This window comes from Lycium barbarum, chromosome 5 (assembly GCF_019175385.1).
Source record: "Lycium barbarum isolate Lr01 chromosome 5, ASM1917538v2, whole genome shotgun sequence".
Classification (NCBI taxonomy): Eukaryota; Viridiplantae; Streptophyta; class Magnoliopsida; order Solanales; family Solanaceae; genus Lycium; species Lycium barbarum.
Genome location: NC_083341.1, coordinates 9,296,428 through 9,314,319, shown reverse-complemented (window position 1 = coordinate 9,314,319; position 17,892 = coordinate 9,296,428). Strand labels below are relative to the sequence as shown.

At 36.3% G+C, this 17,892-nt stretch overlaps 1 protein-coding gene across 3 annotated transcripts; it reads left to right on the top strand.

Moving 5' to 3' along the window:
- The first annotated feature begins 12,717 nt into the window (after nt 1-12,717).
- Nucleotides 12,718-15,970, top strand: LOC132640376 (uncharacterized). Of its 3 annotated transcripts, none has more exons than XR_009582214.1 (4): nt 12,718-14,043; nt 15,104-15,354; nt 15,434-15,511; nt 15,623-15,970. XR_009582214.1 is itself a non-coding variant. In XM_060356956.1 (3 exons), the coding sequence occupies exons 1-3, from the start codon at nt 12,887-12,889 to the stop codon at nt 15,454-15,456; spliced, it is 1,431 nt and encodes a 476-aa protein (XP_060212939.1). In that variant the 5' UTR covers nt 12,718-12,886; the 3' UTR covers nt 15,457-15,970. The 3 variants fall into 3 exon arrangements, 1 of the variants encoding a protein (XP_060212939.1); XR_009582213.1 differs by having other exon boundaries at nt 15,434-15,545; XM_060356956.1 differs by having other exon boundaries at nt 15,434-15,970.
- The last annotated feature ends 1,922 nt before the right edge of the window (nt 15,971-17,892 follow it).

The following is a 17,892-nucleotide window of genomic DNA, read 5'->3' as shown; positions in this document are numbered from 1 at the left end:
AAATTATTAAATGATGTCATATACTGTTGAAAATGAAGACAGTGTTATCAATCAAGATCGGGTTATCTTTAAAATCTCGTTTGGTTAACTAAAATTAATATTTTAAACACAAAATAAGTTTGAAGCAAGACTAAGTTAGAGTGTCGGCTACAGGTTTGGTCGGATACGATAGTGTTTTCGTTCAAATTCTGTATTTGTCCTTAAAGTTCATTAAATGTATAGATTATTAATTTAGAAAATAACTTTAAAAAATTAGGATTTAGAACTCATGAACTTCAAATTCTGGTCTCATCTGATTTGAAGTAAATAATTTCTTCAAAATGAAGTTAAAATATTGAAGGAGTGAAATGAACGTTTTGCTTTTATATATTGAAAATATACTTATTTAAAATTTAATTATTACTAACATAAATTATATTTCTTTAATAAAATATCTACTTTTATATATTGAGTCGGGCCTCATGAAACTAGTATCCTTAATGAGTGGAATGTATATGGTAAAGCAACTCCTCCAACATTGACATATTAAGTAGTGACAATCGATATAATTACTTACAACATTGACATATTAAGTAGTGACAATCGGTATAATTACTTGTTATATTCAATCTGATTGTTCTATTGAGATTAATCACAAATCATACCAGATCATCAAGATCTCAAAGATACAAAAAAAAAAAAAAAAAAACTTTATTTTAGAATTGTAGCATATCATGAAAAATTAGTATAACTTCATATTATATTCAATCTAAATATAGCATGCAAATCATACCAAGCAAAAATAACTTTATTTTATATTCGTGTAAGATTACTCACAAATAATACGAGATCGTCAAACTAGGCGTAAATAAATTTATTTGAAAACACAGTAGTTGCATTAACAGAGGAAAGACGTCACATATGGCAGTCCCTTTGCACCCATAACTGAATTATCCTCATCTTTCTTGTATCAATTCTTGGTACTTGGGAAAAAGTTGCACTCTTTTGGATCACGAGCAGCAATGGAACACCTGGCCGTTGATATTTTGACGCGTCACTGCCCAATGACACTTATACACCACCATCCTTATCTTCCAACTGCAAATGGCCATATGAAATTTGTACAACTTCTAGCGGTCCTTAGACATTACATTCACACTATCAACATCAGCCGACATGCACATTACAGATGTTGGTGCAGCCTAATACCAGTCTAAAACAAGAAATTAATTTGAGTTTTGTATTTCGACTATCTTATCTTAATAATTACGTACTTCTTTTTTCTCAAATCGCTTGCTTTTTCATTTTCGTTAGTTGCATTTTTATATTGCTTTGAGTTATTTGTGCTTATTTGACATTTTCTCATCATGTTTTTTCTTGAGCCAATAATTTTTCAGAAATAACCTCCCTATCTTCTGAGATAAGGGTAAGGTTTGCATACTCTTTAGGTCAGACCCCACATTGTGAGATTTTATTAGGTATATATGTTGTTGTTGTTGTCAGTAGTCAAGGGACCCACTTTGCTATATCCAGAAGGTAAAAATCTTGGTGTAAATTAGATCATACATGGAGTATTTAAATAAGTAAATCAACTACTCTTACCTTTTTAAATTTATTTGTAGTGGTGCTATATTTACACTTCCACCAACTTCTAGAAGAGTTTAAAGAGGCCTTTAAGTTTCTCCGGCTGAGCCACTAGAGAAGTGGTGAGATATATAAATAGATCTTTTTATCTTTGATCATATATAATGTGAATCTAAATTTAGTTAGTCAAATATCAAATGATTACAAAAAAAGTTCTTTTAAAGTTTCTTCTTGCTGTGTGTTATATGATTTTCCTAGTAGATGAGTCAATTTTTAGGTATATATATATACTATCGTCTATCGGTTGAATTCTTTGGATTCTCTGTGTATATTTTAATTTCGTAGATATTTTGGCAGACGTGAATACTTTCTCTTTGATAAATGTTGACTCGTTTTCATGTTTGTTGGTGATGTTAATTATAGTTATTGGCGTGCATTAAACCATAAAAATAGATATTTTTTTAAGTAATAAAGCTGGACACTTTATGTTTCTCCTATGAATCCGCGACTTAAGTAGTACAAAAAAAGAAAAGTTGAACCAAACTAATACCCAAAAAAAAAAAAACATTAATAGGTTTCACGCACGAATTTCGTGCGTGAAAGGACCAAACTGCAAAAATGCACTTTGGGCTTTTCACGCACGAAATTCGTGCGTGAAAGGAGTAACTTGCAAATATATAGTTGCCAGCTTTCAAAAATATACCTGGCACCTTGCTCGCACGAAATTCGTGCGTGAAAGACCACACCTTTTTTTTTTCTTGGTGTTACCTTTCAAATCACTTTTTTTTTTCATACTTTGGACAAATATTAGTCATGTTTCAAAACCCCAAAATATCAATATTTTATATAAAACTTAATATCTTTTTTTGCGTACAATAATGTCGGCTCATTACATCAAGTCCACCTAAACGTTTGGATCGCCGTTTTAGGGGTTCTAAAGTGTCCCGAAGTAAGTTTTGAAACTTGTCTATTTATAGGGTTTTGATTTAAGTGTTTTATTATATTTGAATGTTGTGGGATTTCACTGGGTTGTTGTTGTTGTTGTTGTTATTATATTTGAATGTACAAATATAAATATTTGATTTAATAATAATTCATTCAATACGAGAGGTTTATACTAATTAAAAAATAATTCATTCCATCTAATTACAATACTAATTCAAAGTAATACAATAATAAATTACAATAATAATACAATTTTCAAGTTCTAGAGACACTATTACTTTGAGACGTGCTTGTACTACCACGGCCTTGTTGCCCACACGAACGCTTGTCATGGCCATATTGCTTACAGGTAGAGCACTTGCGAGAATAAGTTCTTTCACTAACATCCATTTAATTGGGTCTACGACTCCGTGAGTTAATGCCCAATTTCCTGATGTAATCCTTGTTAGCAACCATCGAAAACGGCTCGTTTGGCCAATAAGCTTCATTACCAAGTGGGTGGAATTGGCCGGAATATGCTCTAAGGTAATTGTGGACCTTGTATTCCCCCGCCACATAACTTGTTACCGTTTTTCTCATTCTCTCGAAGCACTTGACAGCATGAGAACATGGCATGTGATACGTTTGCCACTTACCGCAAATGCATGTTCTTGTTGCCTCATAAACGGTATGCACGTTTCCACCCTTACCGTTGCGATAACCCGTCCTAACTTCATACACATGTTGAATTGGGTCATACTCGGTCATTTGGTGATGCTCACATTTTTTTTATAATGCTCCATAATTTTGAAGGGCTTTGGCATCCATGTCCCGTTGTCGGCTAATATCGCTCTAGCCTGCCTTGTCCTAACAACAAATCGCTCCACAACCTGCTTGAAAGTCATTCTCACCATTGCGGTGACAGGTAGTCCTCGAGCAGATTTCAGCAAGCCATTGAAAGATTCTGAGCTGTTTGTTGTGAGCATGCCCCATCTTTTGCCTCCATCAGCATGAAACGTCCATTTTTCAACTTCGAGCTTCATCAACCAAACATATGCGGGTTCACTCACTGCCTTGATCAGATCCATTTTTGCAGCCCATTTTCGTTGTTGATGCTCCATCTCAGCCCCCCCACATCAATTTGTTTAGAGTACCATTGTGAAACGTTGATTGCAAATTTGCCTTCAAGTGCCTTAAACAATAGCGATGGTAAACAAAGGGAGGCTGCCACCCCGGTAAATTAGCCATATTGTGCAATATGCCTTTATGACGATCAGACAACACGCATATTCCGGTACGATCCTTAATAACATGAGTTTTCAAATGGGTCAAAAAGATCCCCCATGTGTCGTTGCTCTCGTTAGCGGCAATTGCGAAAGCAAGAGGAAATATTGACCCGTTGGCATCCATTCCTATTGCAATTAGGAGCTTGATGTCGTAGGCACCATATACATGCGTACCATTTATGGATATCACTGGTCGGCAGTGAGCAAAACCATCAATGCATGGTTTGAATGTCCAAAATACGAAGTTGAAGATTTTACCCTCTATAAGCCGCCACTCTACAACAGTACCATTATCAAAATGTTGTAGAGCTTCCATATACCTTGGCAGCGATTGAAAAGAAGTATGTCAATTTCCAAAGACCATCTCAAAAGCGCGTCTACGCCCGAGAAATCCCTTTCTGTTGCTTATAGTTTTACTATATACGGTTTGAACGTTTCGAATACAATCTTTGATGGGGATCCTGCACAAGTTTAAACAAACAACATTTAGTAATCGATCTTTTAATTGATATAAGACATATAATGTACTAGGTAGGATAAGTTACCTTGGCGTTTCAGCAACGTCTTTAAGTAATACTTGAGCAATCATGTTTGTATCTAAATTATAATGATCTGCTCTATTTTCTTCCATATCACAAGTGTGTCTTTCGCGGAATTTTGTGATAGTCCACATACCATCAGGCTTAACAATTCTCCGAAGCAACCACTCACAGCCTTGATACCGTCGTTTACAAACTAGTCTCCATATCTTTGTGTTTGACTGATCAACCTTAAACTCCCTCATGTCCTTAAAACAATAAATTTTGACAGCCCGTTGCAACGCCTTTTTGGATGCGAACAACATTCCCTTTGCAAGGTAGCATCGATCTTTGTTGAGATCCTTTGGTTCAATCCAGGTTTTTTGGCAACTATCATCATCTTCTCTTGTGAAGACAAATGCATCATCACGACCCTGCAGGCTGTCAAGATAAGAGATATTATTAGAATGCCATTGAATTGGGCTTTCAGAAGTTGGGTTTTCAGCCATCGGTGGTGGTACGTGGTGGTGCATTGATTCTTGTTGGTTTTGGCTTTGACGAATATTATTGGTCATACCAACTTGAACATCATCATCATCTTCATCATCGGTTACCTCTGCATTATTAGCTATTTCATCGTCATCACTTGATGATGACTCATAATAATTAGGAAAATCTTCATTATCAAGTGCATTCATCCTCCTACACGAAAAAGTAACATATTTTAAATACCAACATCATATATATATATATATATATATATATATATATATATATATATATATATATATATATATATATATATATATATATATATATATATACACACACACACACACACACACACACAGATAATTTAATATTAAGGTGATGAACTTACTGTCGTTCATAAGCACTGTCATAGTGTGGAGAATGATCAACTCCACCGAACAGAGAGGATTGACCAACATCCATATTTGGTACCACTGGCGAATTTTGAGAATAGTTCCTATAAAGATTTGAAAACTGGTTATTGACCAATTCATACAACAAACACGTACTATAATATCAAAAATTCATATTTACCAATTTTCATTGTAAGCTTGATTAAATTGCTGGCTTAGATTTTCCAGCGGCACTTGACCACTCAAAATGTCTCCATAAGAACTAAAGTCCTCATAAGTGTTACCATGAATAGGCTGGACTTGAGGAACTTCTTCTCGAGGTATCTTTTCAACATACATCTCAAGAACATTAATGAATACTAAACCACGATATTCTTCCGGCGATCCCAAATAATCACTCAAAGATTCATCATCGTTGATATTGTGCATGCCATAACGCACTACACCGTTTGATATTTTTTGTGGATATCTGCCAGTTATTGAGATTCCAAACTCAGTGGGTGTAGTTTTCATTCTTTTGTGCATGTAACTGACTAGTGTTTCATAATTTAAAGTTGTTGGAAATTTAACATGGGCTTTTGGTTTGATACTATAACGAATGGAGTAATTGTCCTCGACGATATCTCCATCCCAAAATAGTGAAACCTTAACAGTTGAAGCATTTTGAGACATTTTTTCTATGAAGTTTGATTTTTTTTGAATGACTTGTAAGACTTAGAAGTTGATGAGTTTTTCACTCGTCAAGCCTTCAAGTTAAATAGAGCACTTGAAATTGACATTGCGCATTAAAATGGTGCGCAATACAAGTCGTGTTAAAGCGATCAAATAATGCAGCAACGTATTGTCAAATCAAGCCTTTATGTGTCATAGATTCCTGAAATTGACATTGCGCATTAAAATGGTGCGCAATACAAGTCGTGTTAAAGCGATCAAATAATGCAGCAACGTATTGTCAAATCAAGCCTTTATGTGTCATAGATTCCTGAAATTGACATTGCGCATTAAAATGGTACGCAATACAAGTCGTGTTAAAGCGATCAAATAATGCAGCAACGTATTGTCAAATCAAGCCTTTATGTGTCATAGATTCCTGAAATTGACATTGCGCATTAAAATGGTGCGCAATACAAGTCGTGTTAAAGTGAGAATGCAGGAAAGGGTATTGCTTTTCACGCACAAAAAATGTGTGTGAAAGTGAACTCTTTTTCATTTTCCCTTTCACGCACAGTTTTTGTGCGTGAAAGGTTGTGTTTTCATTTTTACTTTCACGCAGAATTTTTGTGCATGAAAGGTTCACTTTTTCAAACATTTCACTTTCACGGACAGATTTGTTTTTATTTTTTTTGAACCGGTTCACTTTTTCAAAAACTTTTTACTTTCACGCACAGATTTGTTTTTTTTTTAACATATTAAAATCACGATTTTTTTCATACGTTGCACGAGTTATTATTAAGATAACTAATTATCATTAAAAAAGTAACAACATAAAATATACACTTTTTTCATAAAATATCACAATCTCAAGTCCCACAAGTGGGAGCCTTTAGAGTTCGGCTAGGCCTCAGGCTAACCCCACCACCACCACCATCATCTCCATCCCCCTTCCTCCTCTTAATCTGTACATGCTCTTTGGCATGATCATCCTTGCTTCCCTTCCTTCCCTTCTTTCGACTTGGACCCCGGTTCATAACATGCTTTCTATGGGAAATAACGGTGGGCGGTGGGGCCGGTTCATAACATGGCTCCTCCTCAATCTCATCAGGAGATGGGTCGACAGGCGCAGAGGAATGAACCTGAAATAACATATAAACAATTTAATTTAGATTTATTCTGAAATGAACCTGAAATAAATAAATAATTAATAAATTATTTTATTCTTAAAATCAAACCTGTGTGTCGACGGCCTCCTGTGATGCCCGGTGAGAGGGCTCCTGAGCTGGCTCCTCAACGGTCTCTGGAGTGGGGCCCGGTGCAGGAGATGGGTCGACAGGCGCAGAGGAATGAACCTAAAATAACATATAAACAATTTAATTTAGATTTATTCTGAAATGAAACTGAAATAAATAAATAATTAATAAATTATTTTATTGTAAAAATACCACCTCTACGACGACCTCCTGTGATGCCTGGTGAGAGGGCTCCTGAGCTGGCTCCTCAACGGTCTCTGGAGTGGGGCCCGGTGCAGGAGATGGGTCGACAGGCGCAGAGGAATGAACCTGAAATAATATATAAACAATTTAAATTAGATTTAACCTGAAATAAACAAATAATTTTGCTTTTTTGTAAAAGTCAAACCTGTGTGTCGACGGCCTCCTGAGATGGTGCCGTATCAAACACGAACTCCTCGAACATAGACTCGTCGAAGTGCAACTGTAGGCCACCCTGTAGATCACGAACCGGCCGCTCACCTTGTGGATCACGAACTGGTGGATGTGGAAATGAAGGCCAGGGCACATAATCTGAAAAGGGTCCGGCATATAAAGAGGTGTCTGTGAAGTCGACGGCCGGGAATGAGAAGTCGATGGGATATCAGTAGTCGCCGGCTGGTAAGAACTTGATGGGATCTCTGAAGTCGCCTCATCACCTCTGCCAGCCCTACCACCTCTACGATGGCTACCAACTCCTCTGCGACCACGACCACCTGCTGCCCCAGGTGGGGCAGCGGGAACACGCTCATGAAGACGCTCAAAGTCATGTGCCTGTCTCATACCAGCCTCGGCAAGCTCAATCATCCGTGCTGCATACTCCGCCGTCTTGGGAGCCTCCATACGGGCAGTGCTCTCATAGCGCATCGTATGAACGGTCCGCACTAGCGCCTCGTACGCTCCTGAGAGAGCTACATATCCCAGGCCATCTGGACGACGCCTAGAGGGGTTGCCAATAATGATGCGAGTGATCCGCATGTACCACTCTATGTACACATGGATCGGAGTGTCATGTCCGACCACCGCTAGGCTCGTCATCCTCACATCCCAACTCTGGACCTGCTGCTGCATATATAGTCGCCATGCATCATCGACGCCGGCACACTCGTCCCTAGCATGGTGGTCATGCTCCCAAACCGTAGCCGCGGGTATATTTTGTACATACCCAAACTGCCGTAACACGCGGTCGGGCGCGTGATACTCAACGATATCCATATGTATCAATGGACATCGCGACATCCACATGTGCTGACCAGCCCTACAAAACGCCGGCAGATGATCCAAAATATGATCATACGGCGTCCATATAAAAGCCTGTAAAAAGAATTGAACTAGTTAACAATAAAAGACTAAAATAGTAGCTATGTGGTCTAGCGTGTGGATCTAAAATATGAACATACCGTCTGCGCCGTCATGCGGTCTAGCTGATCCCTAAACGGGAGAAGGCTGTGATGAGACTCCGCACGTCGGCGTACGCCTCGCGACCATCTCCGCGCGTATGGCATCGGCACAGTAAGATAGTCAGCGGAAGGGTGAGCTGGTATGGGCTGAAAAGGTCTCAATCTAGTCCACACCCATATCTGATATAGTCATTTAGAAAATATTTTATCAGTCGTCGTTTTAAAAAAATATATTTTGTGTTTAATTACACAGACTTAAATATATCACCTGAAGGAGCGAGCAAAATGCAGGGACCTCTACCCTCGTGCCCATAGAACATCGGCAGAATCCTCGATACATGTAGCCCAGCCCAGCAGCGCCCCAACTATAACATCCTAGCTCGGCAAGATCGTCGATATACCGAAGATACCTCAAGCTCAAATGCGAACCCGAAGTGTTCGGGAACAAGATGGCCCCGAATATGACGAGTAGGTATAGACGCGCGCGTCGGTCAACATCAGCCTGAGGCGTATCCTCTCCAATCGGATGCTGCATGTCTGTGAGGCGCAAGTGAGCTTAAAGGGCCGACAATAAAAGCCGACTCTGGCCGGAAATATGACCATCCAGAGCCGCGAAACCGGTGAGCCTAGTCAACTCATCCCGGTAAGGTGGCAGCACAGGGGGCTCCTCAATATACAATGGGCGTCCATCAACCTGTAGCCCATAAATGACCTCTACATCCTGAAGGGTAATGGTAGCCTCACCGGTGCGGAGATGAAATGTGTGCGTCTCCGGTCGCCACCTCTCAATCAATGCTGTCACTAGCGACCTATCGTGCTGTACCCGACCAACTTCGACGCACCGGTAGATACCGCCCCGACGTAGTATATCTAGGACACGAGGATGTGGGGGGTGAGCAGCTAAGATCTCCCATGCTGAGTCCCCTAACCGGGTACGAACCTGAGACTTAGGCTGCAGGTCGGATGTCCATATATGTTGCGACCTATGCTCGGGCTGAAGATACAGTAACTCTCGGTCGAAAGGCCCCGGATCAAGAGGGTGGTGATCCATCTGTTTTACGTATTTTAAATAAACCACTAACAAGTAATATTAGTTATGTAATCTTTTATCGAAAATTATATTTAGGGTTTTCAATCCTAAGCTACGGGTTATCAATCCTAATCTAAGGGTTTTCAATCCTAAAATATAAAGATTAAAAATTAATAAGTCAAATAATTACCAATTAGTTAGCGTACAATTAGTGTAAATAATAAATAAATAAACAATTAACTAACTAATCAAATAATAGACAAGTTATTATCATATATTTAATAAATAAACAATTAAGAAACTAATCAAAATATTAATAAATTATTATCATATATTTAACAAATAAACAATTAATTAACTAATGAAACAATTAAGAATTTATTAGCAAATAAACAATTGGCTTAACAAAAACTCAATAAATAATTAGCTAGTCTAACAATTAAAATAGCTAGTATAACAATTAATAAATACTTAAGTCGCTAATCAAACAATTAATAAATACTAAATAAACAATTACTAAATACTAAATAAACAATTACTAAATAATTAACTAATTAACAATACATAAACAAATTTTAAAATAATAATAATAAAGGGCAGTCCCAACAGTGCGTGGGCACTGCCCAAAAACGCACAAAAAAATTGCGTAAAACGCTAGATCCACTTCCACAATCACTAGGGTAATAATATATTTAGCAATGTAATAAAAAGTTTGTAGTGAAATACCTAGATTGAAGGTTTTTTTGAGTTTTCAAAATGACCTCTGCGCCGCTCTATTCCAAAATCTAACCTTAGAAACTTGGTCCTACACTTCAATATACCAAGAATATTGAGTTTTGGATTGAAAAACAACAAGAAAATAGCGTTTTTGGGGTTGGGGACCACCGAAATTAGGCTTTAATGGCGGTGGGTGGGGCAAACTGTCGGGTTCTGTGGTGGGGAAGAAGGGGACGGGTTTATGTTGCTCCCATTCACGCACTAAATTCGTGCGTGAAAGGCAAAAATGGTATTTGGTCTTTCACGCACGAATTTCGTGCAAGAAAGGTGCCAGGTATATTTTTGAAAGCTGGCAACTATATATTTGCAAGTTACTCCTTTCACGCACGAATTTCGTACGTGAAAAGCCCAAAGTGCATTTTTGCAGTTTGGTCCTTTCACGCACGAAATTCGTGCGTGAAACCTATTAATGTGTTTTTTTTTTTTTTTATACTAGTTTGGTTCAACTTTTCTTTTTTTTACTACTTTAAGTCGCGCATTCTTCTCCAATGGCTTTCTCTACGTGTATGTGAATTGGATCAGTACACGTTGGTGTCTTCATTAAAGTGGATCCTCTTAGTTCTTTTAACTTTGTATTTCACAGGTTAAATTTTTTTTAAATTTTTTTTTTACCCTCCATTTTGAAGGATCTATAGTATTTTCATAGACTCGAACCCTGGACCTACATGGACCTACATGTTAATTAAATAGACTATTTGGTCAATTTTTTCACAAGACAAAATATTAATTTAGGAAAAATGTTATTATGGGAGTTGAGTTGTTTAGCTGAACTTTTAAGAAAAAGAAAAAAAAGTATTTTTGAGTACTAAAGTTATTCTTCATAAATTAAAAAAATTAACTTTTGTCCAAAAACTCTTTTGCGATTTGACCAAATTAAATTACTATAAAAGCATTTTTTAAATCAATAATCAAAAAAAATTATTCTGAAAGTACTGTTTTAATTTTTTTTTTTTAAATAAACATATTCTGAAAACTTGGATGCGATAAATCTAACGCAATCCCAGAAGGGGTGCAAAAATCGGTTTAACCAATAAACAGAAACGATAAAAATGTTATTGTTTATCCATATCGGGTTATTGGGTTTACGTTTTGTAAATGGTTTTGTAATTTTTTTATTAAGTTATCGGTTTGATTTCCGATTTTAAGGTTTTAATTAATGATTAAATCGATAAAGCAGTAAAATTATATTAAAATTACCTTTTATCCCTAATTATATAATAGTGGCTTTTTGCATTTTATAGCTGTTCTCATGGTGCTGCTGTTTTTTTCCTGAAGTCGTTGGCATGGTGGGTTCTACCCACCATTGCGAACTGGCCTTGATCTTTTTTCCTGAGAGATTGCTACAGTGCTATTTGCATTCAAATTTGCTACTTCATCGGAAAGAAAACAAGTTTGGTTTAGCAATAACGTAATTGAATTTATTTCTGCTTGTAATTTGTGTAGACTTTTATGTATGAAGACAGTATATATATATATATATATATATATATATATATGAACAAATGAAAATAAGAGAAAGTAAAAATAAAAATTGGAAGAGTATTTTCTTATAATTAAATCGAAAACCGAACAGTTACGGATAAAAAATAAATAACAAATGACATGCCAAGAAAGAAAGATAAGCTTTACATATCTCGATCGCTCACTACCAAGTCTCGATCACTCGCCAAACAAATCCCGACTCAAGTCTCGGGCTCTCCAATATCTACAATAATATTATCAATTTCCCAAAACTTAGTTACAAGTACTTAGAAATTTAATTCTAATTAGAATTTGTCTACAGAAATTTCAGCAGCATCTCCCCTGTAAATTCAACATCCCCGAGAATTTAACTCGGCCAAATTCATCAACAACCATACCAACAATACCAATAACATCACTAATCAATTCAAAACACATTCTAACATTAGTAACCTTCTCTTCAACATAATTCATCAACATTCAATTCAACTACGAATTTTCAAGCCGATATCGACACTTACACATTCACTATCAATTTAAGATCATTCAAGTGCAATTCAAAAGCATTTCATACCATTCTACAAAATATACAACAATCCCACCAAAAACTATAATTCACCCGAAACCTCCAACCTTCGACACAACATTCACATCGCATTTTTCATCTTTCAATTTCATTAACAACAACAACAATTTGCATCTTACAACTCCATTCCCATAATTACATAAACTGTAATAAAATCACATACTTTCTGACAACAACTTAACAACAAATTTTCATGCTAATTAGAACCATTAATCTTCCATTTACATCACAAGGCCACATGTTTACAAATCGAAAAAACTGATTAACCAAATTGATAATACACAAAATCGGACCGAACCACCGCCTCTAATCTCCTTGAGATTCAAATAATAGGTTTTCTATTTTCTTTTTGGAGATCTGTGAAAAATGTCCCTTTCCCACGGGTTTTCTGTTGGTTTTTTTTTCTCCACTTTTCTTATTTGACCACTTCTTCTGCCTATTATTTTCATCTCATACCCACTACTACTTCCTCTCCTTACATCTTGCCTTATTTACTCTATAGTTATGATCAGAAATAGTTACTGTACTAATTATGAACCTCCAAAATTTTGTGCTTCAAGCCTTTGCTCCTTCAGCCACTTCTCTTCTCGATTCACCTTCTAAATCAACAAGATGGGGTGATAAAAATGCAAACTTGGTTTCTAAAGTTGTTCTTTTTAGTCCTATAAAATCAAGAAAGTCACTTAGGTCTGGCAAAAATGTCTCTAAAGGTCATAGTAGCAGACAACCATGTTGTAGTTCAAGTTTATATGCAAATTTTGGAGAAGAACAATATGATGGAGAAGGTTTTGAAGAAAGATTTAGGAAAAATGAAGGATGTTGTGCAATTTTTGAGAGTAAATATGCAAGAAAAGACTCATTTTTGCCATCAAAATTTGAGTCCCTTGAACCAAGAACGCTTGGTATTAAACCAGAACCTCCATATTGGCCAGAAAGAGAGGCAATTTTATGGACAAATATTGAACAAAAAGCCAAAAGTTTTGGACTTCCTTTGTCACTTAGAATGATAAAAAAGAAACATCAATTGCAGTCTGGTAATTTTAGAGACTTTAAAGAGACCAATTCTTGCACCTCAAAGGCCTTTAACACTTTGGTAATCATTGTTCTGGAGTTGCAAACTTATGCATTGCACATGAGGGAATCAATATGCAATGAAGATTTGGATAGGATTATCGCTAAAGTACAAGGAGAAATGTATTCATCGTTTGTTTGGCTTTTTCGACAAGTATTTTCTCGAACACCAACATTAATGATCTATGTGATGATCCTTTTGGCTAATTATAGTGTATACTCGGCCTCTCAAAATTTTGCTATTGCTAAACCATTACCACAAATAGCCTGTGAGCATAATCAACAACACGTGCAGATTAATTATCATCGTATCATTCCTGAAGAACTATCAAAGTTTGCTGATCAAGTACTGAGAAGTGATGAAGAGATAGAATTGTGGGATTCGATAGAAGATGAAGCCTTAAATATGAGGGGTATAAGGGATATTATTGGGCTTGATCATGAAGCCATGCTAAAGTTTGTCTCACCATTGTCAGTGGAGATTGAACCAGATAACAATGTTGACTATTTTAAGACTGATCTTCTTTATCAGATTGCTCTGTCTCATGAGCCTTATAACACTCTTCTACTATGCAATTATGCACAGTTTCTGCAAGTTATCGCTCGAGATTATAATAGGTAAGTTCTAAAACTTCCCTTGCCTTATATGATGCATCATGCCTTGCAGATTTTGTTGTACTATTTCATTTGAGATTATGTTACCAGTAAGTTAATCAATTGGATAGAAGGATATACAGTCAGACCTCTAGTCTCTATAACAAGCTCTATTCTACAGCAACATTTCACTATAACATCTAAGTTTCCTTTGGAACCGATTTCAATGTTATGCTATAATTTATGTTCTCTATAACGGCATTTCTCCCTAGCAGTCAAGAAATATCTGAACAAACGATGTAGTTATTGAGAGGTTTAACTGTACTAGTCTCTTAAATGGACGAGCATTCATCCAGATGATTTGTGTATTATGTCCTCTTTGGTATGTGCAAAATCAGATTTTGTCCATTGCCAACATTTTGAAAATTTGGTCACATAGAAAAGCCAAATAACTATATTGTGTTAAAGAAATTTGAATGGTGAATTAGTTCCTCTGTGACCTTAGATTGTAGTTCTGCTTCTCTATAAATTGTCAAAAGTTTGCTGTTTGATCTTTGAATCTCTCAACAAGAGTATGCCAAAACTAGGTTCTTGAGTTTGCCTTTTCTAGCCTGTCAGACGAAACTGTTCCTTTAAGCTTATATCATCACAATAAGACTTCTTATCTTCTTTCATGTGGAAATGGGATCATGTAAAGTAAGAGGGATTGTGCTTTGACACTGCTACTCATGTAAATTATTTGAACCCTATTCTTGAAATTTGGATTATAGTTTATCGATGGAGTTGACTTCTCAGATGATCACTCAACTAGTAGTAATTATCTTAGAAAGTCACTTTTCTTTGTTTTGTTATCGAAAAGTCACTCAATTAATGGTAATTATCTCAGAAAGTCACTTTTATTTGTTTTATGGAGTAACAAAAAAAATAGAGCACCTTTTGTTTGTAGTTTCGGACAACCAAATGAAATGGATATGAATAGAGTGTAATAACTACATAGAGTTCTTATAGTCAAGCCCAATTAGTTTGGGATCGAAAAGTAGTTTGTTTGCTATAACTTCAGACGATGAGTCGTTTGTTGTAACAGGGCAGAGGAATGTTTCAAGCGGGCAGTCCAAGTAGAACCACAGGATGCAGAGGTCCTATGTCAGTATGCAAACTTCTTGTGGAAGGTTAGGAAGGACTTATGGGGAGCAGAAGATAGATATCAACAGGCATTGGCAGCTGAGTCTAGGAACCCTTATTATGCATCTTCATATGCCAATTTCTTGTGGAACACTGGCGGCGAGGAAACTTGTTTCCTTCCAAGTAGTACTACTTCCTTCAACGACAGGAAAGGTGAAGAAGTTTAGTCATAAATGACAGAGATTGTTCAAGAAATGCATCAACTAACGAGATTCCCATATGCTTTTGTTAGTGATTATGGTAAATATTAAGTAACTACAAAGTGGAGAAGAAGTTTCTCAAGACACCAACAGAGATGAATTTTGTTCCGGTAAATTGCATACTAATAAATGCTAATGTGAATGGTCAGTCTATTATTAACACGCTTTTTCTAGGGAAATGGCTGTACTATTTGTTCTTAATTTTCTGTGTCTATATTCAGCATGAGTAATTCGCCTGGAGCTATTCACCAATTCAGGGAAATGGCAGAAAGCAAAAGTTCCAGGTTAGAGGGAAAGATCATGGTTTTTGTATCAATGTTGTGAAGTCTATAACAAGAGTAATGTGTTTTCAAAATTTTGTAACTCTGACCAATTTTGTGAAGTATACAATAGCAGTAGTGTATTTTCATCTTTTTACAAACTTGCTGCTAGTATATTTGTGTATTTATGAGTCAGTTTGGTAATTTTGTTTTTTCAGTTTGGAATGTCAGTCTTTTCAGGCTTAGCCAGGAGTATTGTATGATTAATCATTGAATACATTTTATCTCATTACTGCTGAATGCTGATTATTGTTCTCTCTTCATTTGGAGATATCTCTCTTTCCACTCCTAAAACACACTTCTTCAGTGTTTTTAACATTTTGGTCACCCCCAACTTATGATTTTAAAGCTTATAGCCACTTTTGGTCCACCAAAGCCTTTTATAATTTTATCCCTAATATCTTTTGTAATCTCAAATATGCTCTTCCTATAACATAACTTTTAATTATCTTTCCATTCGACTTTCTTCGTCCGTCCCTTTTTCTTATAAAAATTATCCTTAAGTTTACATTTTTTTTTGTGAATAACTTTAAGGACATTTTGAGTCATTTTAACAAGAAAAATGCTTATCAGCATCAACCCAACGCGTGATGTGTGTGTGTTACTGCTTTTTATCAGTTTCTTCACTTTAAGTTCTTTTCGAACACATAAATATTTATTTATAAAATCAGTTTCGGCAATGAAATAAATAATATGTTATATCCCGTTAAACCAAACGAGTTTGACTACTAATCTTAATTATATTATCTTTGGAAGAAGAAGAAGAAATTGCAGGTTTTCCCCTTCAAATGGGCTGATCTTGCGAATTGCCCTTCTTTTGGGGTGGTCTTTAAATTTTGTCCCTCAATTGCCGGTCTTTAAGTTTTGGCCTTTGCCTAAAACTTAAGGGTTCCGGGTTCAAACACCCCGCTCAGTCAAAAAATTTAAAAAAATTCGCAAGATAGAGTTTGAATTTCGCTCTGCCAAACTTTACCTTAAGGCATATATATATTTCTTTTTACTTTGCAAGACAAACTTTTAGTTATGCCTTAAGAAAAAGTTCACCTCATGGAGCATACTTTTAGTTATGCCTTAACTAAAAGTGTGCCCCATAAAACCTAACTATAAGTATGCCTCATAATGTGGAACTTTTCCTTAAGGCATAATTAAAAGTTTGTCTTATAAGACAAAGTCTATGCCTTAAGAAAAAGTTCTGCCTTAACTAAAAGTTTGCCCCATAAGGCATAACTAAACTATGCCTTCAGGAAAAGTTCTGCCTTATGGGATGGACTTTTAGTTATGCCCGATCCGGCATAACTTTAGTTTTTCTTTAAGGAGTGTATGCCGGATCCGGCATACACGACCCCCGGCCTTGCCTTGCAAAATTATTTTTTTATTTTATGACTGAGCGGAGTTCAAACCTAGAACTTCAGGTATTTGCTTACCTTTTCAAGCAAAGGGCAAAACTTAAAGACCATAAATATGAGAGGTAAAATTTAAAGACCACAACTATGAGGGATAAAATTTAAAGATCACCCCAAAAGAAGGGCAATCCGTACAAAATGGGCTTAAATGGGCTTGCCTTTAATTTTTATCCCTGGCAATCGAACTTACGCCTATCGGAGCATAGGTTCTTTAAGGGGTCATTTGCACGATTGCCCTTCAAAGGCACTAGTTAATTTTTGTCCCTCAAATTGGTAGTCTTTAATTTTTGTCCTTCACTAAAAATTCCTTGGTTTCGGGTTCGAACCCCCGTTCACTTAAAAATTTTAAAATATCGCAAGGTAGAGTTTGAATTCGCAAGACAGAGTTTTGCTTAAGGCAGATGTTTGCCTTCAGGCATTTTTTTTTAGTTAGTTGGAATTTTATAAACGTCTGCCTTAAGGCCTAATTTTTGCCCTAATAGGCCTAATTTTGGGCAAAGTTAGGCCTATTCAGGCAGAACTTTTGCATGAATAGGCTTAACTTTGCCCGAATAGGCCTAACTTTGCTACAAACTTTTGCCTTGTGATTTTTTTTTAATATTTGACTAAGCGGGGGTTCGAATCCAGAACTCATGGGTTTTAGGCGAAGGGTAAAAATTAAAGACCAGTGCCTTTGAAGGACATTCCGCACAAAAAAATGTTCTTTAAGAGCACGAGGCATAACTTATGGGATTTTATGATACAAAAATTTAAACTTACGCCCATGAA